Below are 27,044 nucleotides of genomic sequence, written 5' to 3' on the forward strand. Positions count from 1 at the left end.
TAACAACAGCCAAGTAATTTAGCACTTTAGCATTTATCTGGTAAAAATGAATTTATTAGATTCTAAGAATGTTTTCAAAGTTAGCAAAAGCACTACAGCATAAATCAGTAGATGTGCCAAACACTGGGTTTCACCAAAGTATTTTGGGTATTGAACTAAAGATAATCAGATGCTAATAAATAAAATTATCAGAGTCTAATAGTAAAGTGGTGATTGGAAGTTGCAAAGCAGTTTTGTGTTTTCTTTTTGTAGGGAAGCTAAGCAGTATCATGCATTTATTAGTCGACTCCAACAACAGGATATTTAATGATATTCATTTTATTTTAAATTATTTTTACCGTTCTCAAAAATCATTGAAGAATCTTTTTAGTTGTCACAATTTATCTGGACTGATGAGCTTCAAGTCACTGAGTTCAGAAGGCCTCTAGCAGATTATTCTAGCAGATTATCACGAAGGCTAGCTCATTTTATTTTCACCCACCAGGTGTACAAGTAATTTTGGCCTCAACTGTACCAGTAACTCCTTCAGTCTTCCTAATTCACCCAGACTTCTAATTTTTATTGGGTTTCTTTAGAGTGGGCTTTAAAATAAACCACCCTGTTCCAATGAGAAACACACACACACACACACACACACACACCCACATGTTTGCATGGCTATGTTTGTGTGGACTTTCCATTGACATTCATACATTTCTATGGCCTAAACCTTACCCTTATCGTACCCTTAACATTACATACCTAACCCTAGGGTTGTGATAAAAGAATATTTAAGTAATTGACTAGTCTAAAGAAATTTCTTACAATTAATCGAGGAATCGCATCTCTCTTTCTCTCCCTTTCTCTCAGCGTCATTCCTACCTTTCGCTCCAAAACCGTGACGACGCGGTTCCGACACCAGAAACGCCAACCATCCCACCACAAAAATTCAACAATCCTTTTTTTGTCCCCAAACCCTGACAAAACGGAGCACAATTCACTACTATCCTTAAGAGCGCTGCTAACCACAAATAATGATCTGGATGGGACACGGTGCGCGACACGATAAAACATAATTTAACGAAGCTTCATGGCAGATACATTTTTCTCGAGGAATTTTAATAATCGAGTTACTGGAATCATTCCAGGAATCGTTTCTGCCCTACTCAATTCATACCTTAGTCCTAAATCAGACCCCTGACCCCAAAACAGTGTTTCCCCTTGTGGGGGGCCAGGCTTTGGACCCCACAAGGAGCAGTGGGTCCCCACAACGTAGTATGTGTCAGGAAAATGGTCCCCACAAGGTATTAGAAACAAACGCACTCACACACACACACACCCACACACAGACACACAGAGCACTTAAGCATTCCAGCCAGAAAGATGTGACGTTCTTCACACGCTGCCTAATTGCAGTCATGATGAGAATACCAAAAAGAATTTGCGTCCTCTTAGTCGCTGTGTGTGTCTCCAGGCGTATAAATTTATTTAATTTCTCTAATATAATATAGAACCAGCATGCGGCTGCAGCTTTACAGTTAAGTGCATTGCAAGTGTGAAGCTTATTTGATGTTGAACCTTTTATCTTAACGCAGAGCAGAGAAGAAGAAGAAGAAGAAGGGGAAAAAACATTTTAAAAGTATTAAATAAACACAACATTAGTTTTGATAAATCTGTCTGCTTTATGATTAAAAGGGATGGAAATACTGGGCAAACTGCAAATTCATATTTGGCAAAGTGCTTTTTTTATGTTTAAACATTGCAGTACAAGGCTGCCTTTAGTTACTTTGTTATTAGGAAGAAAATAACATTAAAGGATTCTTGGAGACCCATGTTTGTTTTTTGTTGTTGTTTTGTTTTCTGAACAAAGCTCCCATTTTTAACAATGATCCCAAGTTTCAGATTCCGGTAGTCCAAGTGTTTTAGTTGTTCGGTAAAAATCGCAAAGCATACTGATATTTAAATCTCATAGAGTCTTTCAACCCAAAAGCCCGGAGGGATAAAGTTCCAAGACAAAAAAAAAAAGATTGTTCTTGTTTTCAATTCCAAAGACCCTCTTAATAATTGATTTCAACAGTTTCACTAATTCAAACAATCAACTTTAGGCAATATTCTACTCTATTCTATTCTAATTCACAGATAGGTGACCATTAAATGTAGCAGTTGATTTATTAATATCTTAAAAATCTGAAGTTTGCATACACGTCCTCAGTATTTGGTAGGATTGCCTTTGACTGCATATTAAATGTTTTGGGTTTCCTTCAATAATGTTCTCACAGTAGTTAGCTGAAGTTGTGCTCCATTCCTCCTGACAGAACTAAGTCAGGTTTGTATTCCGCCTTGTTTCTAGATGCCTTTTCAGATCTGACCTCAAGATCTCCCTAGGAATAAGATCAGGGCTTTGTGATTTGCCACATTGACCTTGTTGTCCTTAAAACACTCCGTAACCTCTTCGGTTGTACAGTCAGGGTCATTGTCCATTTGGAACACCAATCTGCACCCAAGTGCCATCTTCCATAGTGTTCTTCCATCATGATGCCGTCTGTTTTATGTAGTGCACCAGTTCCTCCTGCTCCTCCTCTCTTCTTGATATCTTGGCTGATTTTTACAGACTTTCCCATTGGGTCAAACAAGAAAGCAGAGGGTTCCAGGGTTGGTCTTAAAATACATCCACAGGTCTGCCTCCAACTAACTCAGAAGTTTCCGAAGTCGTGATTTAGCTAATTCTAACTGAACTTGCTGATACAACTTCAGGCGGTGAGATAAAAAGGTTTGTGTCTTTTTTTTTAGTTTGGTGAATAGAGATTTCTGGCTTTAACTGCGCACATTGTTGCTAAGAGATGTTACATTTTCACACTCGTAGCCTTAATGACATTTAATCAAAATTGTGACAAAACAATAACCAGATGACATAATCTGGTTCCTATCCCTTAAGTTTTTCCATGGTTCTTACTTATTTGCAGTAAAGCAGCTGTGGTTCAGTTCGGAGTTCAGAAGTCTTGTTATTGGATGCCTCCTTTTTGTACAGCACGTCGATATTTTCTTGCACACCAATCGTTCTGGTGTCTGCATGTTGCTGGGTTAATGAGACTTGTAGTGTAAAGGCATATTGAGTTCCATTCACGTACATTTAAAACCTTTCGAATTGTTTTATGTGAACATACTGCCTTTACTGCTCTGCATTATTTCATCTGACACCGACAGCAAACACACATTGAATTAAATATACTCTGGTGTTGCGGATGGAAAGTCTGGATCATAATTTACACCAACAAACCCTCGTTGGTCAGCGTCAGGCTGCTCTTATGCTGCGCATGAATGGTCCTGCCTCATTAATTCCTATTGATTTCTGCTATTGGTAGCTTTAAATGGCTCATAACTGTGATTGGTGGTTTGGCAGGTCCTGGTCTGGCCCGGGTTTAGTGCTTTCACTTTGTGAGCTATAAAACTCTAAATAGATAATCAATGCAAGGTCGTCTGCCTCTGAAGTTGATTTAACAAAAAAAAAAAATTCTTTTGAGGATTTTATAATGGCTGAGTAAATGTAAACATGAAGTTGGACAATTCATTTGTGTGGGAGACTATATGCACAATTCTGCTACAGAATATGTAAATAAACGTCAACTTTTTGGATGTTTTATATCCACCGTTCAATGCATGCTACATTCATTTAGCATAAATGACAGCCATGCTGACAGCCGTGAGTTCTGTGCTGGAAAATCTAATTATCAGATAAGATATTGTGAATTTATTACCAGGTACTACAGTTTTTCTTTATAATGCTTGTCGCAGCCTTCTAACTCCCAAAACAGACTTTTTTCCAAGAAAGGCTGTGGGTGACAACTGGTTTTTTTTTTTTTTGGTTTTTTTTTTTTACGCACACAACGATTTGTTGGTTTATGTGTAGCAAAAGAAACAAAAGAACATTTAAATAAATTATTTTAACTTAGCTATATTTTATTTCACAAAAATTGGACTAAAAAACTAAATTAATGATGCTAAAAAACATTTAAGTAAAAAAATGTGTATAAGATTCAATTCTTTTTTTTGCAATGTTTTCCCAACTTTCTGAGACCACCCCCACAGCGCCCTCTGGAGGCCCCCAATCTGAACAGCATCACCGTAGAACATTAGCCCTTCCAGCCGTTTGACTTCTGACCTCTCTTTGCCTTCGGTGTTTCAGGTGGTCATGGTGGGCTCGTCCATCAACGAACGAGACCAGATGCTCTTCATCAGCACAGACGAGGGCTCCTCCTTCCAACGGCAGGCGGTCGCCTTCACACCAGAGGCCGTCATCTTCCACCCAAAGGAGGAAGACAAGCTGCTGGTGTACTGCAAGGACGGACGGGTGAGGGACGAGGGACTCTGAGACGTCCTGTTTCAAACACACCAAGTTTGTCCCCGATTCGAAAATCCGTCTTATTAGTATCTCTGTCATGGACTTGGCAGCTGAGCGTTTGTGACATGGCTGTTCTTGTTGACAGCGTGGTGGGAATGCTGCTAGAACAAGAAAATATGAGCAGTGGACAGACTGGCGCGCTGTTAATTTTCTAACATTTGGCCTGATTATATAAACTGCTTCCTTGGGAGAGGAACTGAAAGTGAGCAGCACGTACTGAGTCGACAATTATCGTGGAAGTAACTCAGGCGTAGAGGGCGTCTCCGAATGCGAGACAATACGTTGTGTTCTCATGCAACTTCAAAGTCTCGCGTTCTCATTAGAGGGAAATTGTCAGTTACAGCGCGAGCCTTAAAACCGGCTATTTAACGGTGACAGATGTAGGGCAGGGAGGGATCCTCAGGTGCTGCCTAATGAATGTGCACACACACACACACACACGCACACACACACAGCTAGATAATAATGTGGGTTCATGGCTCTGAAAATGTTTTCAGATGCTGTTTTAGTTCCATACTCTTTGTAGTCGGGAGCCATTGCAGTCGCTCCACCGCCGCGCCGCACAAGTAGAGACCCATCTGTGTGGAAGACTCTGCCCTCGTCTGTAATTGAGAACCTTGTGTCACGCTGGTTGTGCCTTGTGATAAACCGCTGACATTTACGGTTTATCACATTCAATTGGTCTAAGTTCATAAGAAATAAATTATCGTCGTCGTGTCTTTATTGAGGATAAAGTTGAATTATTTTTTTGACGTGTAAAAACTTGACGTATGAAGCTGATTTCGATCGCCAATCTTCATCATCATACATACAGTGTGTACAATTTTCACACAATGTAGATTTGACTTATTTAAGGGTATGCAAAGAAAAAAGAATGTTTTGTTACAATCATTTTAGGCCTTTTTACTTAAGTCTGGATGACCAGAGTCTTCAGTCTGGTGTATTGCTCTCATTTTGAAGTACAGTTCTGTTTACAGAAAGTTCAGTGTCCACTTCATTTGTTGTTTTGTTTGCTTATGTTTCAATTTATTTCTGGATGTTTAAAATGTCTTCCAGTTCCTATGTAAAATGTTCATTAGAAGTTAAAGTTTATTGATCTTTGAGAGGTTGTACTTGAGTTACAACGCCATCACCAATATATCACTTCAAAACTACAATGTTGTCGTTTATCACAGTAACTTTTGGGAGAATTTATCGTGCAGAAAAGTTTGTTATTGTTAGAAGCTACACTCCACAGAAACTGTAAACCACAACTTAAAAGTGGTGTAAGTGGAATTTCAAGTGCCTCAGGTAAACAAATGTCTCAGTGCAAAAACAAAAACAAATTAAAAAAATCTTAATGGATTTCGTTCAGGCGCTTTCTGCTTCCTAGAATTGAGTCCTGTCGTACAGCAACGTCCCTCCAATTCACCAGCAAGACTCTCGGACCTTTTCTTCAGAGTTATCAAAGACGTCCTTACCAGTTCCTTGAACCGCTTCGGTTTACCGGCGTGATTTGGCAGAGGCAGATTCCACTCTGATGCTTTCTAACATGGACTCTTGAGTTAAGATTAAACTCTTAAGAGGAAAGGATTTTGTCCTTTTGGTCACTAGCCACAGCACCCGACCTGCAGGGATAACAGAGACACGAAACAACATATAAATCTGCAGTTTACTCATTAAGCTCAGCTCTTGTGTACTGAGTCTTGCCTACTGGAGTTAAGACTTGGTAAATTTCTGATTTTGCCTCAGAAACATCTGGAGACGTCCTGAACAAGGTTCACCACACCAAACACTTCAGTCTAGACTTCAGCTACCTAGACTGTGAAGTAGCTTCTTCCCATTGAAAGCAGCCCTTTTTTGTTTCCGCAGTGTTTTCATATTGAGTCCTCTTTACATGTTACATAGGTAAATAAAGTCTAAGTATGGCACAAAAAAGGGTACAGGCTTCCTGTGCTTTTATACTCGGAGCCTTTAGTGACGACATATTTCCCAAAGATAAATCACACATTCAGGTGATTATGAGAAATGAGGGTAGGGAAAAAAGGTGAGGTTTAATGAAAAGGTAGTAAATCTTTGTCAAAGTCGCATGATAGTGAGAGGTCTGTGCTCAAATCCTTTTCTGACTTTACTTATATTGTTTTAGATATTGAGGACGGTATTAAATCGATAGAATTTCATTATAGCTGCGATCAATGGTTCAACCAACCTGCATATTACTACCAACACACTGTCCTGAGAATAGTCCAAGAACTTTCAAACACACACACGCACACGCACACCCCCCCCCACACACACACACACACACACATGCACTTTGCAGTCCTCACCTGTTATGATTAATAATTAATTGAGCTCAATCTTGACTTGGTGAACCATGAAATTCTGTAGCGTGATTGGGTGATTTTTTATTTTTTTTTCATATTCCATCCCATCAATTTAACCTCCATTGTGAGCGATCCAGTTGGTAATAAGCTCCAGGTTATGGCCATGATTAAAGCTAAACGCATTAAGTGTTGGGTTTTTCTGTCTCTCCGTATTCTTGTCTCCAGCTCTTCGCTTCAACTGATCTGGGCCGCAAGTGGACTTTACTTCAAGAGAGGGTGACCAAGGACAGAATCTTCTGGTCAGTAACGCTTTACTCTCCTAATAAAAAGGCACAAATTTATCCAATGAAAATACAGCACCTTCTAAAACTTTAAGATTAAGTATCAGGCCGTTACATAAATGATTTGTAGTTTTACAACAATGTAGGAACCCTGGTGGATTATTCACGTCACACATGTCGAGCATTAACTGAGAATGTGTCTGCTTCTCAAGTTAAAAATAAGAGAACTGCAGTTGTATCCAAAATTCAATGGACTGTCATTAACACTTTTAAAAAATATATGCTTTAAAAAAAATCATTTCAGAAGGGTTTAATTAATTTGTCATGGCTTTTCAAGATAAAATGACAAGAAAGCAGCAGAAAATGAAGTCTCAAATTGCCAAGGTTGCAACTGTTCCAGTAGGTGTTCAATCTTTCTGAAAATTATGTTGACGAAATACACAAGCCTGTTTTTTTTCCTCTTAAGAAAAAGCTCTTTTTTAAAAAAAATAAATAAATAAATAAAAATGTCTTTATTGTTGACAGGAAACTGGAGAGTGTTTTGCTCAGGCGATGCCTCGTTCTCTTTACTTACAGCTGATCTGAAAAATACCCAGTTTCAACATAGAATGATTGTAATTAACGTTCCAATGTTATTTCACAGCATTAAAATGAGCCCTGATTAAGACAAATGGCATGATGGATCAAATACTATTTATTCATGAAGATCCATTTGATTTATATAAGAAGAAATGGAACTCCTTTTAGCGGTCTGATGTTTTTCTTCTTTCAGTCCACCCTTATACATCACTAAATAATTAGTAAAAAATAAGAACCATTACTCTTAATTTGTCTATATAAGAAAAGTAATAATGTTTTAACTTTCCATTAAATTACAGCGTTCTAATCAAACGTGCTGCTAATTGTACAGCTCCCCAAAGGGCACAAAGAATGAGACTAAAACTGTATTTAGCTCCGAGTGTTTCGGAATGAAATGGAAGCTTCCTATTTTGCACTTTCCCTTAAACTAAAGCTTTATTTATTTACTCGGGCACCGTGGGGGGAGTGAAGGCAGTTCACCAGCATGCTTTGATGTCCTTATTTATGACTCAGTTTATTTATTTTTATATATTCTGCTGGGATGACATTACCCTTTTAATTCCATATTTTCTACTGAGATGATACATTTTTTAAATATCTTTATTCAAGCTCATTGTTATTTATTGTTGAGTGTTTTTATCCTTTTTAGTTTTATTTTAGTTTTTTGTGCTATGTGGGGACAAATTACATCCCCCCCTCCAGGAATTAATAAAGTCTTATCTAGCGGTCTAGCTAGCTACATTTCAATCAGCTTCTCCTAGCTAGCTAGCTATAAAGCTAGCTAGGATCATTAAGAATTCCTTATAAAAACCCTCAATAGAACAGGGTTTTAACTATTTTAAGACAAATACAAAAACGAACCTGTCCTCAGTGTCTTATGTTAGATTTATGCTATTTGCATGGTTAGCATTACTAGCTCTAAACAGCAGTGTGTTTTCTCTACGTATTTAACTCGCTGATTTCCAAAATACTGCCAACATTCCCAACAATTCCAAATCTAGCATAACAGAGAGATGTTGAAAACTTAAAGGTATAGAACAGTGCTACGCTGCTGCGATACCTTCAGCTCGGCTAATGTTTGCTGAATCAGCTAAGATTCAATATGCTTCTTTAGCAGTTTATCAAAAAGTCCCCAAGGTGAGAACAAATTGTTTTGTAGCAGATGTCTCCTTTTTATACCTGAAACAATCAGACAAAAAACTAAACAAAAAGAACAAATAAGCAAAAGTTTGGTTCTTTGTTGTATCATCCTAAATGAAAAACTGACGCGTAGAAAGTATAGCTTTATTTCTAAAAGCCAGTTACACATTATCTGCTAAACTATCGCTACACCTAAATCATTCATTTTGTTAGCTTCAAAATGAATGAAGCTAACAAAATGAATGATTTGTTTTTAACCTCCACACCAGAGTGGAGTTAATGTGACCTGGTATTGTGTCAGTATTCACCGGTCTGGAAAAAATCTGACTTTGATAAATCTCTGATGCACTACTGTGCATACACAAAGTATTTGAATGAAGATCTGTTATCAAACCAAACTATCAGAAACATTTCCTAATAATGGAATTCCTCTGTGTGTTTTTAGGTCTGTATCTGGTGTGGATGTGGATCCTGATCTGGTGCACATGGAAATGCAAGATTCAAGTGGAGGTACTGTGATGATTCTTTTATTTATTAGTGTCTCAACGTCAAAGAAACCAATGCGTCATTTCCACTTAGTGGTACAACACAGGTTGACATGTTCCAGTACGCCATTTTGTGTGTTTAATTGTTAAAGCGGCTTATGCAACCAAACCATGCCTCACAATTCCTTCAGTTGTAGCTTAACAGGGAAATGGTTTAGGGTAGTAGGATAATGGTGGAGCTTCTGGCGTCACACAATGATGTCCGTTGATTGGAGGACATGGTGGATCTTCTATAGCTTATGGATCGGGCGTTTGGCTTTAACCCTGCCTCCCCAATGAAAGACCACCTGGCAGTGGAAACACTCTCCTCCTTTCAATGGCTAAACATTCAGGTCCTGTCTACGCCGCCACGACAAGAACAAACTCTTTCAGATGCTCTAGTTTGGAATACATTTCTAAAAATGTGTGTTTGGTTGAGGAAAACAACAGCCTTTAAAAACATTTCTGAAAAAATATTGACAAATACGAATCAAAGACAAATTTTTGAGAAGCACTCATACGACAGATTACCTCCACAAACATGTGCCAGAAGAAATTACGGAACCCTGTGAATTGAAAACATAAGTTACACTGATTTTTTTAAATTATTTTTTGCATGTATGTATAAAACCTTGTAGCCATGACGATGACAATGGTGTCTTAAATTTCTCCCATGGCGTGGGCATTTTGATATTTCTCCTTGAAAATCCTACTGATCAGGTAGGTGAGGAGATTCTTTTCTTAGACAAAATAGCATCTCAAAAGAAAGGCAGCAGAGTACAAAGGGCTCCTCAGAGATCAAGTCCACCACAAAATGAAGGTTTTACCTAAATGCACACAATAAAAATAACTCGTACGAAATCTATACGAAAAAGTGTTTCCTTCATTTCTTCACAATTAGACCCAAAAAATAAAGTTTCACTACCACTACCTTTTACTATCCCTGTGGATGTTCTTAGTTCCCAAAACTGTGTGTGGTGAGTTATTCTCTGCTCCAACCACAAAGTCAACTGTTCAGTACAGCTGCTTGAAAAGATAAGTGATCATAAATGTTGTACTTAGTGAGTTGATGATGTAAATGAATGCAGGGGTTTTAAAAAGGGCTTGATTTTGTGATTTTATGTTCTGCGTCCATAAAATGACCAAACAGATAATCACAATGTAAATGTCCACTTGTGCTTATCCGTTACTTAAATAACCCTCCAACTATAAATGAGGGTTCATTGTGAAAGACAGTCAAAGGGCGTGAAGACCTGTTTTTAAATGAATACCGCTAACTGTTTCATCATAAAACTGCCCTGTAGGGAAGAAAAAAAAAAAAAACACTTCTCAAAAAGCCGAACCTCTTGAGGAGAGTGTTGTGAAATCTGTCAGCCTGAACAGGGACCACCTGTCTTCGGAGAGTGCGAAGAGGAAGGGGACGTCTGTGCGGGCCGGGTGCCCAGGCATGGGAGCGCTTCCTGGGACTACGGGCAGCGCCACATGCTCCTCCTGCCTCTCTCTTTTTCGGTCCCCTTCATTCGGTGCCCAGATAGAAGCCGAGTCAAAGCGGGGCCGGGGCGACCAGGCGTGCAAAACCATTCTGTTCAGTCCCCCCCCTCGTCACACACAGCGCCGCCAAGGTTAAACGGTGAGCGACAGCGAAGGACGCAGAGTCGAGGGGATTTCTGTGAGACGAGGAACGGCAGCCTTTCGTCGCTCCGGGCCTCCGGCCGGCGAGAGGGTACGGGACTCCAGAAAAGATCGGCGCCGATTGATTGATGGATGAGCCATGTGTGCAACGGGGGCTTACAGGGTGTGTGTGTCATTAGGGAGATTGATGTGCAGGGAAGCATGTGTAGATACATACAAGCCTACAAACATCGACTGATACAGAGATACCTACACAAACACACATTTCCCTCAAGTCTAGATATTCAAACAACCAGTTTATTAGACCAAAAAAATAAAAGTCGAAAATCTTGTTTACTTGTCATCTTTCAGTTTTACCAGGGATAATACCTCAGTTGCTTTGGGGAAGAGCAAATATGCGCGCACATTACCGAACATGAGCGTGCTTGCAAATGTGAAAGGACGGCAAAAAGGCACGAGGAAGTGCACGAACCACTAGCCGGAAATGAACACTTAGCCCGCCGTAATAGTTTTTTAATGAGTTCCTCGCCATATGCTGCTGTGATTAAATGTCTGGGCTTTTCAATAAATTAGCCACTCCATTTGTTACAGCGGACACCTCTCCAGTGTCTGGGGGGGAGGAGGGGGAAGGTCTGGGTACAGTGCCAATAAAGAGGGCTGACTAGGTGATGCAATGTAGACTTTTTTTCACCCCGGAGCTAAAGTCATTATTCTGAGTGTCCTTTTTTATACTTTTATTCCTCTGATGAACAATACTGTCACACAATTTAAGATGTCACCGTTAAAGTATACATTCCCTTAATGGAGGAGGTCGGAGAACCTTCCAGAAAAAAGGCTGTTTGAAACCAAGAAAGACATTGTAATACCTACAATCCACCAGCAGGTGGAGATAATGCTAACATTAAGCGTCATGTAGCAATGATTCTGAATTGCTACATCATTGCGAGGCTAGCTAGCATTTTTGGAAGAATTTTTAGCCACGAAATAGCTATTTCGTGGCTAAAAATTCTTCCAAAAATAAATGCAGGTTGTGTTTTCTTTGACGCTGTTTAGCGTGTTATTAACTAGTTCAGCTTATACGTCAAGAAGCAGTGTAACCATCGACCATAGAAAAGTGGACACTACCTTGGGTTTCATGTTTTGTACAAGTGAGATATCCGCCATTTTGTGAGTGACAAAATCTTTGCCAATACGAGTCAGATTGAGAAGAATTTCCCAAAGAAAGATAATTAACATTCAGCACATTTTTATGAATTTATAATATTTTATGCACAATAAAATAGTAGAAAAAAAGTAATTTTAGTAAAAAATAATGTAACATCTGAGATAGATTATCTCCAAAAATAGAGTAAAAACCAAGCTAACTAGTCTATAATCTATCGTTTGTCTCCTCCCATCCCCCGCATATATTCACTTATTATCAAATGCAAAACAGTATATGCTGCTCTCTTAGCAAATAGAAAATAACGTTTGTTTGTCTCTGATGGATTTTTGGTTAATATATGTTTCACTTTTACTTTCTCAAGTAAGAGATGTGATAATTCATAGCATTATTACTCAATAAAAGAAAAAGTATGATGGAGCAAAACTACTTTTTTTGCTTGTTTGTTTTTCAAAGTTACCCAAATACAAAAACCACCTCTTCTTCTGTGTAATAATATATTTTTTTACAATCTCTGGAGATTAACTTTACAAAAATTACTCCAGGAAGGGTTGTCCTTAAAAATCCACTCTGGAAAGCCATTTAAATAAAACATCTCATTTTTGTTCTTAGTGCTATCCTTCAATGTGGACAGCAGGGGGAGCTACACAAAGTCTGTTTGGCACAAAGTCTGCAATATCGGAGTCATGTATGAAAACACACATCTGACTCACGAACACCTGGAGGCAGCTTAAAGAAAAGTTCATGACCCCGAAGCAAATTCAATTTGGTCTATTATTTGTCTTACATATGTACAGAAATTACATGTGAGACCAACAATTTAAAACTGACAACATACAGTTACAAGAATGTTTGTAACTTCGATATAAAAAGACTCATGTCAGTGGCTGAATGTGTTAAAAGCTTCCTCCCGCTGCAGAGGCTGGACATCCAGACTCATCCATCCCATTGAAATGTTACATTGTACAAGTGAAGTGCAAACCTCACACCTGTGTGGGTGCATGAAGACTTAGAATGGGATAGTATGCTGTTTTGTTTTGTGTGTGTGTGTGTGTGTGTGTGTGTGTTATTATAATGTTTTTCTCTGCTACCGGCTTGTCCCAGCCTCTGAGTAGGATAATGTGTTGATATTGCTGATGCAGCTGCTGGATTTGAAATTCAGCAGTGGGTGAGCTCTGCAACAGGTGCTAACCTCGTTGTGTCTGTCTGTGAGGATTAGCTCCCCCGCCCCGGCCATTTGGACGCAGGAGCGGCCAGATTTCCATGGAGAAGCTGTCAGATCTTATGGTGTTTGGACAAAAGAGATGTCTCAATTTCTTTTCTTTTCCAACCCTAACACACTTTCATTTTTGCGTCCCACTGTGTGCGGCCTCCTCTGCTTTTTGTGTGGCAGGTTTACAGTGAAAGCTGAAGTTTTACTACTATTCCTTCATCTTTGTTTTGCTTATTTTCATCAGTTAAATGGCTACTTGTGGGGCATCTTGAGTTTGTTTTATGTTTTAAATATCAAAAACCTTCAAATACCCCCTTTAAAATTCTTATAACTGCCTATTTTAATAGTCAAGCACCAAACACACCTTAATATGCATTAATGCGCTCAGTGGAAACTGCCTTAGCACAGATGCAAACATTTCCTGTCTTCCTTGGGAGTACAGCCAATCGACTAAGAAAAACGAATGGCGCTTTTCGATTGGATGCGCTGAAAATGCCAGCCAATAGCGTGTCAAGCTGCATTTTTTTTTATTACTGGTAATACAAAAAAGTATTAAAATCCAGAGTGGATTTTTAAGAACAACAATTATTCATGGAAGCTTCCATGAATAATTTGGATTTTTGTTTCACAGAAGAATCAGCAAATTGCTGAATCCACAAATACAGTGAGCAGCGAATCGGAAAGTCTTAATCGCTATGGAATACCCAATAATAATAATAATAATGGTTGGCTAAATGTTCAAAATAGACATAGAAAGGACAGAGAGTTGTGTTTATTTTGAAACGGTAACCAGTGTTTCCTCCCTGTTCCTTTGTGTCTCTTTGCAGGTCACCTCTACGTTACCTGCCTCATCCAGAACTGTTCGGACAAAATGCTGACCGCCCAGTTTCTGGGTAGAATTGATCACAATTCGCTGCTGGTGCAAGATGACTACATATTTGTAAAGGTAATCATGACCACCGAAGGATTGGTCTATAACATTTAAAACACTTAGTAAGATTTTGTTTTCTCTCAGTTAAAGCAGCATTGCCTGTGTTGATGTTACTAACAAACTAACATGAAGGTAGCCATCTTTATTTCAAATAACATCTTTTTTTTAAAAAGCACCTCCTAAATGCTGACATGATGCGTCAGACAAGACATGTATTTCTTTTCTTAATAACTGCATTTGCCTTCAGAGTTAAGCCTTTAACTTTCATGCAGTTTTTCTCTAGATAAATTCTTCCTGGCCAGATAACCCTTCATGCACTGCGGTGTGCATAAAATCGAAAAAGAATTGCTATTCTGGGATTGTGTGCTGAATTAATTTCCTCTGTAATAGACTTGCCATGCAGTACAGTATACTAAAGCATGCAGAGACCGATAAGTGAATCCCATTTGCATGCGATAACAGGAAGATATACATGTGGCGCGGCAGAGCGGAGTCCTTGTAATGAGATGAATTAGTCATATACTGTTGGGTTGTGCTCCGTCTCTGTGTGCATCGCGTCCTGTGTGGATGAATACGTGCAAATGTGTGCTTTTGCAGCTTTCGCTTTTGTTGTTACTTGCGAGAGGGAATGAAATGCCTTGGAGCAGCAACGTCATCTACAGTTATTCTTCAGGAATTCGCCCAGTTCTCCCAGTATCACTCACCAAACCACTAACCATATTAATGGATATGTGCAGATAAAAAAGGAGCTCGCTGACACTTGGGAGCTGAGAAAACAAGTTATTAAATGTATCCTTTAAATTCTCCTAAAAAATAATTCTGAATAGATTTTAAAACGTAGTCAAAAGAAAGCAATGCTATATTTTGTTTTGGTGCAAAAAATGTAGCGATAAACATAATATTTTAGTAAGTGTTGGGCGTCCTCTGCTACTTCCTTTGGAATACTTTTGAACTTTATGGACATTTTAACAAGACAAGCTCCACAACTGATTCACATCTGATTTACTAGAGAAATTCCTATCAGGTTTTGATAGGAGGTATTCTCTACATTCTGTGATTCTACATCCAAACTAACATCTCTGAGGTCGATTCAATGACATGGAGCTGTTCTTTTGGGGGTTTTCTATCAACCGGTGTACTTTTTTTGTGTGCCGTATTTCTTTTATCAGATCTTCAGACACAAATCTGAAGATCTGATAAAAAAAAAAAAATTAATAAAAAGGTTACATAAAATAAAACTACTCAATGTCAAGTGACCAAACTCTGGGAAGCATGGTGCCTGAATTCTGTTTAGATTTTTAATCCACATTGGATAAAGTTGACCTCAGGGGTTATGAATGATAATTTTAATAACTTTACCTGGAGGTCTGCAACTGTTTTAAAATGTTTACATCTTACCGGTCTGGAAGGAGGTGAAGCATTCCCGCAAATCTGCTTACATTTGACTTAGCAGATCTGATGTGCGGGGCTCCTCAGGGTGCAGCATTGGGACCTGTGAAGTTCCAATATAGAAACTATAGTAAATAAAAACCATGAAAGCTGCTTGTTTCCTTGTAAACATGTGTAGTTTTGACTTGATATTCCTCAGTTGTTGCTCTAAACTGTTAGCAGGGCTACTTTAATAAGATATTTAATCCTTTTTATGAATAAGAGCTTGATTATATCAATATACAATCCATTTTGCATCTCAAAAACTTTAAAGAAGGCCCTGAACTACATTATGTGAATTTTTGTTTGTTCTTAGAATGAACACTTTATCCTTATATTATGGAAACACATATGAATAAAAATGTTTTTACCTTAAAGAATAGATTAGAGAAAAGAAACCAAGTCACTGACTTTACCTTCAAAACTTTCGACACTATTATATTTATAATCCTTTCTATGAGTAACAAAAGTTCAAAAAAATGTCTTAGAACTACCATAAAAGTCAGTTTTCAGGTATGAATTAAATCGATGCTGAGAAGCTTCAAAACAGAACAATTTAGAATTACAAATTAAACATTGGAGATTCATAAATGTATGTTCTGTGTAAAAAAACACAAAAAAAAAACAACCTTATTACAAAAAGTGGAGTTTATGAGATAAAATATGCGCATTTAACTTAAGGTAGCTGCCAGTTTTTACAGTGCACAGGACAATATGAACGCATAGGTTTTCATAATTTTACTGTCGTGTCTTGCTGTTATTTAACGGAATCAAATAACACAAGACAAAATACTACTAACCTACTTCTGCTAAGAAACAGACGAGTAAAACAGAAATATCCTGGCAAAAGCTGAGAATAAAGTCTAGTTACACTTAATTGTTCCACTTCTCTTCAGAAATTCAGTCGGTGTTTTTCTTCTTTAGCCGATTCCGTTTTAAAAACTCGGTCGGTTTCATCACTTTTTCTTCTCTTTTTTTCGTCAAATCGCTCGTTAGCATTTAAACACATGCCCATGCTAGCCTGCTCCTTTCAATCAAAGCCAGCGCCTCTCAGCACAGCTCCAGAACGAGCTGACGAAAATTCAGATTTGCTCAAACAAGAGCGGAGAGAAACAGAAGTAAATTCCCCTTTTGCGGATGCTTTCAACAGCAATTAATTATCCATCAGCTTCAGAAAGGATTTTAAAAGATTTACTATTAGCTAAAAAAATAAAAGAAGATGACCGGGGATGTACAAAAAGTGCGGTGGTAGGGGAAGCTCTCATGCTGGATTTCCGACGTTCGGCTTCAGTGTGCCGTCAATCTCAGGCTTTTATGAAGCTTACTCTGCTGCTGTGTTGGTGAAGTCAGGTTCAGCTGGAGGGCACCGCGACTCGCATTTTGTGGAAATCTCTGCAATGTGAGGCAGTTTCTTTGAATTCACCTCACATCATGTGGGAGCCACTAATGAGAAATAGTGGCTCCTGCTTGACCAGTGAGATGCACAAGGGCCGTGTCTTGTGTTTTTTATTTCCGAAGACAGAATATGACTTTAAACTTTCAGCCTAAACCTACTTTTATGTGTTTTTATATCCAAATTGCCACTTTTATTTTTCAAGTTTTTACAACGTTTTCAATCTATTAGTAAGCTTTACGGAGAACCTCTACAGAATACCGAGTTTTTTAAAGCCTAACTTTACAAGAAAGTAAATTAAGAAAGTCTTATGTTATCAGATGTAATGTCTCTGTAATGAAATGTCACATTTCTATAAAATATTTAGCAATGTTATGAACTGATGCTTACAGTTAGTGTCTTTTTCTCTTTTCGTCTCAATAGGTCACAACAGGTAATCGCACCAAGCACTACGTGTCCTATCGGCGCAATGAGTTCGTCCAGATGAGGTTTCCCAAGTATGCCCTGCCCAAGGTAAGGAGCAGCAAAGCTGATGTAACTCTAAGCTCTTGTGTCAACCCATGGGTTGCCTCGGTTACCTCTGGTGTTCCTCAGGGATGACTTCTCGATTCTTATTAGGTTTCCTTGTTAGTACAGACACTAATTGTAGTGGAATCTTACTAAGCATATGCACAAAGTCAAATTTCTTTTTCTCCTTCATCATTAAAGAAATCTTAGCAACTCTTTAAGGATTATTGGAATAGACCAAGGGTGCCCAACGTCGGTCCTCGATGGCTGGCATCCTGCATGTTTCAGTTCTCTCCATGGAGGTAGTAACAACCTCCTCAGCATGACAATGTTTTCCTTAGGTTTTCTAATGAGCCATCATTTGATCCAGATGTATTAAACCAAAGAGAGAACTAAAACATGCAGGATGCTGGCCCTCCACTGGAATAGAGAGTCATGTGGTTGTTACTGGGTCTTACTTGAACATTTTAAAATTTAGAAAGATGCCTGTTACCATGCCAGCTGTATGTTTTGCAACACTATGGCTGGAAAAATACTTTTCTATTATATATAAAAAGATGCTTTGTGTTTGATAGCCTGGGAGTAAGAAACCAGCTAATATTGATGTACTATGGTAGCGGGTAGGAGTGCTTTTAGTTTACTGTCTTTGTATTTATGGAATACTTGTCCATCCAGTGTGTATTTAATCTCAATAGCACCCTAATCAGTACAAATGGAAGCGGTGGGTTGGCAGTTCAGATCCACACTCTGTCTGTCTCAGTGGTTGTGGTGAGACTTCACCCGCTTTGCCTGCTGGTGGTGGTCAGAGGACCCCAGGGCAGCTGTGGGTACCATCTATCTCACCTCAGTTGTGTGAATGTGTGCATGAAGGGGTGAACGACTGAATGTGGTGTAGAGCGTACTGGTGTCCGGACTTGCTAAAGCTCCATTTATCATTTATCACACATTTAAACAATCCACCTATTTCATACTTGTTATATATTTCTGTATTCAGAGATTTTCCCTGTAGCGTGCATCCAATGGCAATGTTGGGCAAGGCCATTGGCCGAAAATTGGAAAATGATTTTTTTGCTAAGGCTTGTGCAGAAGACCGAGAGAGAAATACCCAAACCGTCTGTTCCAGGGATTCCCATCTGCCTTCGGAAATCAGTCTCACCACCGTCTTACACAAACCCATCGGCGTTGGGCGTTAGCGTAGCACTTTCCCCTCGAATAAATCACGGCACCGGCCCGACAAATGGTACGCTGCATAAAATATTCCCACTTGCCCATCGATCCGCCCGTGTGTCTCATCACTGCTGCGTTCGAAGACGGTAAACGACTTTGTCTTCGGCCCAAGGTCGGACAGGAACCTTTGTTGTCAGCCAGAGCGGCACAGGGAGCTGTTTTAAGGCAACACAACAGAATGCTATTGACCTATGCTGATGACACGCAGAGCCCAGGGGGAGGAAGGTTCATGTGTTTTTCAGCGTTTAGAATCGTCCCTTCAGTTGACGGTCTGTCAGAGGAGACTCCTCGGAGTCAGTCGTCGTATAGCGTCGCCTTCGTTCAACTCAAGCTCCCCTACTTACATCATTCCTGTGGTTTGGCTGTCGTCTCTGCAGCACTCACCGATCCATAAAGAAGGTGAAAGGGATCGAGTTGCGCACACACAATCCTTTTTGCCTTCAAGCACCTACGTGCTCACACACACACATACGCACAAAAAAAACATAAAATTTGATTAGGTGTGGATGGGAGGCGGTGGATAAATCACTTTATGCATGAGTGTCGGCATACGGACGCGTGTGTGTGAGACTGTGTGTTTAGTCAAAACAAGCCCTAGTTGCTCCCTGTGCCTCGTCTCGCCTCTCTCAGCATGTGTCCTCTTACTTGGGTGAGCAGATAGGTCACAGTTTGCAAAGCTTTTAGGTAGAGCGACATGGTGCAAGGTGTTGGCAGTGACACGGGGGCCTGAGGAGAGATATTGAAGGAAGGAGATTAGGAGAATGTGTGTGTGTGTGTGTTTCTGTAAGGAGGGCAGGGAGGGGGGGGATTGTTTTGCTGTTTTTCTGCTGTGAATAATTGAAAAGCTCGAAGAATCAAAAAAAAAATGCAGAGACCATCAGAGAAAGCTGTTTGGCTCTGTCCTGTGAGACCTGACCCGAGTTATGGATTAACCACACACACACACACACACACGCACACACACACACATGCGCGCATACGCATAAGCACCTGCACCGAGTTTGTTGGGCTGTGAAATCACAGGTAATAATTGTCCCTTTTCTGCTTGGCTTCCAATCTCTTCTTTCGATGGCCAACCTTTTTTCTTTTTGTTTTTTGTTTTTTTCTCTCCCGGTTTGTTTATCCAAGAGCAATCAGAAACCTGAGGTGGATCTGGAAGAGTAGAAAACAGGTTTAACATTTCAGTAGTTTTAGTTGGAAGGTGGTTCACACTGATCAGTCTTGATAAATTGTCTAAGGGTCTTTTTCCAAGATGGCTGGCCAGCACAAAATGCAACTGATTCACACCAGGAAAGACTTTTGATCCACTTGGTTGGTCCGGACCAAAAGTGGACTGTTTTTGGTTGTTTGCTTGTTTAGTGTGGTTCGGTTTATAGCCAAGGCCATTTGGGTGTCCGTCATTGCTCCCATTGGCTGGAAACGATGGGGGCGGGACAGTGCACAGACCCGGAGAACCAAACTTCAAAGTCCTGCTTGCTGCATTGTTTCGGTTTCTGCGTCGCCATTTTGAATGTCGAGAGCAAATCGGTGCTGAAACCCAAATGAGGCGAGATGATCTGAGCTCCTGGCGTCTCCTTATAATCAGTCGGCTTTAATTCCATCCCACCGGTGCAGAAATAAAAAGCCATCAGGTTCAGTTCAAATCTAATCCATTCTGTTAGTTTCACGATAATCATTTAGCAGATTTCCAGAAAAGCAAAACGTATTCTTACTTTACTAGATTACAAGCCACCAAACTATTACTGCTGTGTAATTAGCACTGCTAACATACTGACATTCTTTTTATTCACTTAACTGTTTTCGAGGTCATTCCTGACACCAAAAAAAAAAAAAAAGTTTATTTTGAAAAAATAAATAGATAAGCTGATTTTGTTAGAGATTCTAATTCAATGATATTTTAGAATAAATGTGGATTTAGTCTGAAATGCAGAGGGGAAAAAAATCTTTTAAAGGTCAATGATTTATTTATTTTTTTGATAAAACCAAGCAAGACAAGTGAGCCTTTAGGCTGCATATACAATGGCTTTTTCAGCTATAAAATGTGTTGCAATAAAAAAAAAAGAAGAAAAAAAAGAAAGAAAAGTCAGAGTTTCATTTCGAGAAAGGAAGTAGAGTGAATGGATTGTCGCCGTCCATCTGGCTATGACGGCTGATTGGCTGGGAGGTGGTGGTGTGTGCTGTCAAATCTCAAAAAAATCTTTCTGGTGCGAGTTGTTGTGGTGATGCGGACCAGTAAGCTGTGAGACTGGGAGCCCAGAACTAAACCCAGATGTTCCTGCTGAGGCACTAATCCTTACCTCTGATCACAGACTGCGCCTTGCTGCAGAGAACTTCAGAAGCTGTTTGAGAGCAACTGACTGAAATAGTGAGAAGAGGACAGATTTAGGATTTAGATGGTTTCTTTAACCAAACAATGTTACATTTAACAGATGGATGGATTGATTGAGACCTTTGTTGCACAGGGTCTTCCTTGTTTCCGCTCTTGGAGGTTCAGCCAATCAGTGCCAAGGAAGTTAAATGGCGCTCCCTGATTGGCTGCTTTACAAACACCGGCCAATGGCACATCAACTAGCATTGTGCCCAGATGTTTCAGATTCCTCAGCTGCATTTTCTTTCAAATATTTTAGATAAGCTGTAAGAAAAAAAAAAAAAAAGCAAATAGAAATAAGCCAAATTTGTGCGAATAATTTGGAGTTATGTTCCACAAAAAAAAAAAAAAATCTAGAAATAGATGAATTTGCAAAGACTGAGTCGCAAACAGTGAAATAGGCTGGAGTCCATTGTAACGCATGTTGAAATTGTGAATCAGTCAATGCATTGCAGAGAGCTTATAATACAGCAAAATAATCTAAAGAGCCATAGAAATATAAAAAGCCAAAATGTTCCTGATGAAATCTATCTTCAAGTCCAGCAGTCATGTTTGACATAAAAACTACAAACCTAAACATCATACCTCCAATGAAACATGGCGGCGGCAGCATCATGTTCTCAGATGACTTTTCTGTAGATGAAATTTAGGCGAGTTGCAAAAACATATTTTGCTGGACGATAAATTGTCCCAGAAATCATTGCGATAAACGATAATATTGTCATTGTGGAAACATTTTCAACTAAAATAACGATGAAGGCAGAATAATTCAAATGCACATTCTCAACGATAAGTACATTTTACTTTAAGAGAGCATTTAACACTGGCACTGGAAGACTTTTGAAATATCTAAAATAAAGAAGCAAGACAACTGAAACGACAAACAATTCATAAAGTCTCAACAAAACGAAGTGAATCTTTATGCTCAGAAAGAAAAATCATGCAAAATTGCCAGTTAGCACTTTTACAAGAAAAAAAATGATGAGAATAATAATAAAAATGCAAACTAACTACATTATGCTGTGTGAAATGTATTCAGCATTTCAGCAAAGTGACGGCTTTTCAATAATAATAAAGTTAACTACATAAGAATGCAAATGAAAACGATTAGCTTGTGATTAATTGATTTATTGCTTACTGTGATGAAAGCAGACTTACTATATGATGAATAAGTTCTAAATATCACTCATATATCATCAGCTAACAGTGCAGACCTACAGTTTAAATAAGTGTCTGCAGGTTTGTTTATTTCTTTTGATGTTTCCTCCGACAGATTTTTTTCTGTTTTTCAGTCCAACTTTCTCATTAAAAGTGCAGAAACTTTTGAAATGATGTATCATGGTGTCATTTTTTTTTTTCGAATGTTTGTAGTGTTTTTTTTTTATAGCTACAGCCACGAGTCAGCAAACTAACGAAGGATTGCTGCGTCACACTGACAAGTCTCAGCTGTGAGCTGTTGAACCTCAGCATGGAGCTGCAGTAGAAAGAAAAGTCATTTTAATAACTTTCTGGCATCAAGATTGTATTTCGAAACTCTTTCTGCATAGATCGGCGTCAGCCTCGCGGGTTTATGTGCGTGTGTTTGCTTTACTGCGTCGCCTCCACCGAATCTTTTTAGCGGCGGATTACGTTGTCTCCCCCTGCGGTGGGCGGCGCGGCTGACTGGATGTCAAAAGGCAGTCGGTGTCCCTTTCAGCGCCGCCTCCTCCTGCTGCAGCTCCGCGCCGCTGAATGAGGCTGGATGTCAGCGGTAAACCGTGGTGAAGCGGCGTTCAATGAAGAACGGGGACGGGGAAGAGGAGGTGGTGGGTGGAGGGACGAGGAGGGCGACGCATCGAACAGAGCGGCTTATTACATAACCCATAGGTCTTTATTCCTACAACAATATATACCATAGAGGGTTTCGTAGAAAATGTTATAATTTCATACTTGTGCACAAGAACTCTATGTACCTAGACATTGCTAATCAATTCATTTGTTTTGGAAGTTTGTTTATTATTACTATTAATATTATTACTAGGCATTGTGGTAATGAAAATCTCAGAAAACTTGAAACATTATACATTTTCTGTTTATCTCAGCAGAGTTCGCATCCAGCTGACCCTCTTTATGGCTTTAAATTCTCGGCTTTCAAAAGTGCACGATTTGAACGAAATACATTTCATGCTTTTGTTAGTTTGCGTAACTTCTTAACCGACATTTTTAGGTTAAACTTGCCTAAAATCGACTCACATCCTCCTCGTGGATCCTTTGCGTAATCAGTGAACAATCCCAAATAAGCATCAGAACCATCACCAGTGTGTACAGAGTTTATACCGGCGTTACTAATGGGCTGGATTGGGATCAGAGCACTTCCATGAATCCCTTGAGCTCAACATTAACACGTCTTTACGTTGATCGTTTTTCCTCTGTTTGCTCGTTTTGTCATAATACCGTCGCGCGCAATTTGCAACAAAGCCGACTAATTGAATCAGAAACGTTACGTTCACGAATATGAAGATCGATGCGCGGCCCCCTTTTTTTGTATTTCCGTCACTCGGAACGACAATAAATCCAGAGGTAATTGAGCCTGAGTGTGTCTTTATAATCAAGATGGAAGAGTGTTAATGATTGCACACACCCTCGGAGGAGCTTCCCTCCACAGGCTGGTGGTTTTGTCTTCAGATGGTATGGTAATGTAATCAGTAACACAGAGAAAGTGCTGAGTCGTCCTTGTGTGGCTGCTACATTATTTCATGAGTGATGAAGCCGTTTTCCTCACAGTCCCAAGAGCACCGACAAGTACACTTAGCAAGTTTGCTTTAGCTGCCAAATGGTTGTTGCTCTTTTTTTTTTTTTTTTTTACATTTCGAAGCGCTTCACTGTTTTTTTGTTGTCGTTTTTTTTTTTTTTATCAAATCCTCTTGCTGACACTGGTACTATTTTTATTGGATTGAGTTATCTGCTTTACTTTGTGTATTTTCCTTGTGGATTTTTTTTTTTTTTTTACTTTTCCTATCTAAAATAAGCTTTTTTTTTAAAGTTTTGTATCAATATGCATTACAACAACATTTATTTTCCCTTTGGGATCAATAAAGCATTTTTAAATTAAAATGTATTTTAAAGGGCCAGTATTACGTAAAATTTACTTTAAATAATAATTGTGTCATAATGTTATTCTCTCATCAAAAACGTACCTGGAGTGTTGCCTTGGTTCTTTTGTGCATGTTTGAGAAATCTTTCAATCTCCCGTGGCAACTACCCAGCTGTGCAAAATTCCCAGGTGGGCCTAGCCCCGCCTTCTCGGCGCAGCTCCTCCTCGTTTTCTCCCGCTCAGCTCCTTCAAACTAGCTAGCACCATTAGCAAACACCTGATAGAACATCAGCTGAGCTCCTTAAAGGAGCTGCTTCTCAGTGCAATGCTGGTGGAAATGTTGTTAAAGGGTTAATAGAGGAGCCATGTTGTGATGACTTCCTGAAGGCGGAGTTTCAGAAAGAGCAGAATTTTCTTAAAGAGACAGAAGCCCAATTTTAAGGCGTTAAATTCCAACTTTATATTCTTTTAAGTCATATTTGACATCTGTAGCATTCTTATAACAACTGAAAGTAGCATAGTTACTTGATTGTGCTATGAAATGACACTACAACACATAAAACTGGCACTTTAACTTTTTTGTGGCAGTGGAACTGATTGTAGCGTTAGTGAGAGTTCCACCTGTGACTTATTGCATAAAGTTGTGGTCATAGTTTCAGTTTTTTTAATATATATTTACAACCCAAATGGACAAAAATGTGTAAAAAAAAGACACTATTCTTCAGGGCACCAAATTCAGTCTGGATAGCGTTCAGAAGGTCAAACCAATATTACACATTTTTGGAGGCGTGCAGCAGAGTTCACATCCAGCTGACCCCTTCAGTACCTCCGTATTACCGAGCCATCGCATCTGTTATGGCTTGGAGTGTCTACGTTATAGGAGAGAGTGTCTTTTTCTCCAAATTGTTGTGGCACAAGACTTTGTCCGGAGTAAAAGTTTTTAACCTGAGGCTTTTGCGTCGATTACAAAAAAAAAGTGTTTCTTCTCACCCGTTTCCTGTTGTCTCCCTTCCTGCCTCCTGCAGGACGTTCAGATAGTGAGCACAGACGAGAGCCAGGTGTTCCTGGCCCTCCAGGAGTGGTACCAGTCAGACACGTACAACCTGTACCAGTCGGACTCGCAGGGCGTCTATTACTCCATGATCCTGGAGAACGTCCGCAGCACCAAGCAGCCGGAGGAGAACGTCCTCATCGACATCCTGGAGGTGAGGCGCTCCGTAACAAATGACAGATGTGCTGTTTGGTTGTTTTTTTTCTCCTTCGGTTTCATTCCTTAATAATACATTTTTTAGTGATTAAATCTATAAGTTGCAGCTATGAACACAAATGAAGCCAGATGTTCCACTGGCGGGGAACCGGTGGAAACGTCGTGACGGTGTTCCAGAGTCCTAAGGAACAAAATGAGCATCAGATGATGTTATATGTCAACAAACCACTTAGCCACATTTAAGGGGATAACGCTTACAGTTCCCTTCATTAATCTTACTATCAGTAAATCCCATTTAAAGCCCAGAGCCACCGCTGTGCTACATGGTCTCTTTGGGATTTATCTATTGTAGGAGAGACCGTTTTTTTTTTTTTTTTTTTGGGGGCAGGGGGATGTTTAGTAAAATGTAATATACTTTTGTCTCCTGAACCTATTTTTAATGTGTTACTCAAACAGTAGGTGGAACTCTATGGTTATTATTTTTTATTATTATGGCCTGGTTCTAGTGTTCCTCAAACTTTTTCAGAGTTAGGACCATTGACCCATTTAACAAACACTGACAGACCACCTAATTCACATGTGCTAAACTCAAGGCCTGGGGGCCAAATCTGGCCCGCCGTAGCTTTTAATGTGGCCCTCTACACTCCAAAATACATCAGTAAGTCCCTCTGGGTTTTCACAAATCTGAAAAAATCAACAGATTCCAACATTTTTATATTTTATTTTTAATTTTTTCAGATTTCTACTGCAAATTTCCCTCCGAATTGGCCAGAAACATTGAGTTTAACTGACTGCTGCCTCAGCCTTACTTGATGTCGAGTTGTAGTCCGTGATTGATACGGCACATTTAGAGTCATACATTAGCGTAAATATTGTAAAAGTTTCTTTCAAATTTTTCTAAATTGGCGCCACAGAATCTGGGATTTTGATTGCAGAAAAAAAAAACCCACAGAAACAATCAAGAAATCCTGGATGGAAGATCAGAGTGAAAAGATGGATGTTCATTTTAAGAATTACTTATTGAATGGTGAAACAAACAGATTTTAATGACATTTTAACAGTTTAATGGGTTCTATCAATACATTTTGGCACAACCGGCCCTTTTAAGAACATTCAGATCTTTGATGTGATGCAAAATGAAAATGAGTTTGACGCCCCTGGATTAACTTGAAATTACCCTGCAATACATAACTTGTGTGTCTCTTAATACATACAACCTGAGATGAAAATGTCACCCTGAGCTCTTGTTGAATTAAACCATGACCAAATACACGGCTTGGGATTTCCTCAGATAAATGGTTAAAAAAAAAAAAAAAAACAATAAACCTAACATGTCAGACAATGTTTTCTTTCACCCTGGAGAAATCCCAGGCCTATCAGACTGAGGTCTGTGTGACAGTGGCATGATCCGTACCGTAATACTGTTCTGAAACAACAAAAGTTCTGCAAATATGCAAAAAGCAATTGCGTACTGCCGCTTTAACAAAAAGAGCTTCCAGTTAGTGAACCAGATCCCACGCTGCCAGCGACACGACAGAATTGAAGATAAAAGAAAAAAACAGAACAAACAAAAAATGAATAAACTGGTTGTGGACGAACCAGTTTCAGAAATCTTTAGATTAATTTCAGACATTTAAAAGAGAAAGCTCGGATGCTGTCGGTTCCTGAAAGGTAGCATATTCGCAAGAATAAATG

The 27,044-nt window shown here is 39.3% G+C and overlaps 1 protein-coding gene across 6 annotated transcripts in view; it reads left to right on the forward strand.

Annotated features, from left to right (window-relative positions):
- sorcs2 (sortilin-related VPS10 domain containing receptor 2) overlaps positions 1-27,044 on the forward strand; it is a 307,822-nt gene that overhangs the window by 253,735 nt on the left and 27,043 nt on the right. For all 6 annotated transcript variants that reach the window (XM_044096828.1, XM_044096823.1, XM_044096824.1 and 3 more), the window contains 6 exons: positions 4,163-4,327; positions 6,910-6,983; positions 9,130-9,194; positions 14,043-14,161; positions 17,391-17,480; positions 25,168-25,347. In XM_044096828.1, the coding sequence (XP_043952763.1) occupies positions 4,163-4,327; positions 6,910-6,983; positions 9,130-9,194; positions 14,043-14,161; positions 17,391-17,480; positions 25,168-25,347 (693 nt within the window). The remainder of the gene's footprint in view (positions 1-4,162; positions 4,328-6,909; positions 6,984-9,129; positions 9,195-14,042; positions 14,162-17,390; positions 17,481-25,167; positions 25,348-27,044) is intronic.

Source organism: Gambusia affinis, linkage group LG18 (assembly GCF_019740435.1).
Source record: "Gambusia affinis linkage group LG18, SWU_Gaff_1.0, whole genome shotgun sequence".
NCBI classification, from domain to species: Eukaryota; Metazoa; Chordata; class Actinopteri; order Cyprinodontiformes; family Poeciliidae; genus Gambusia; species Gambusia affinis.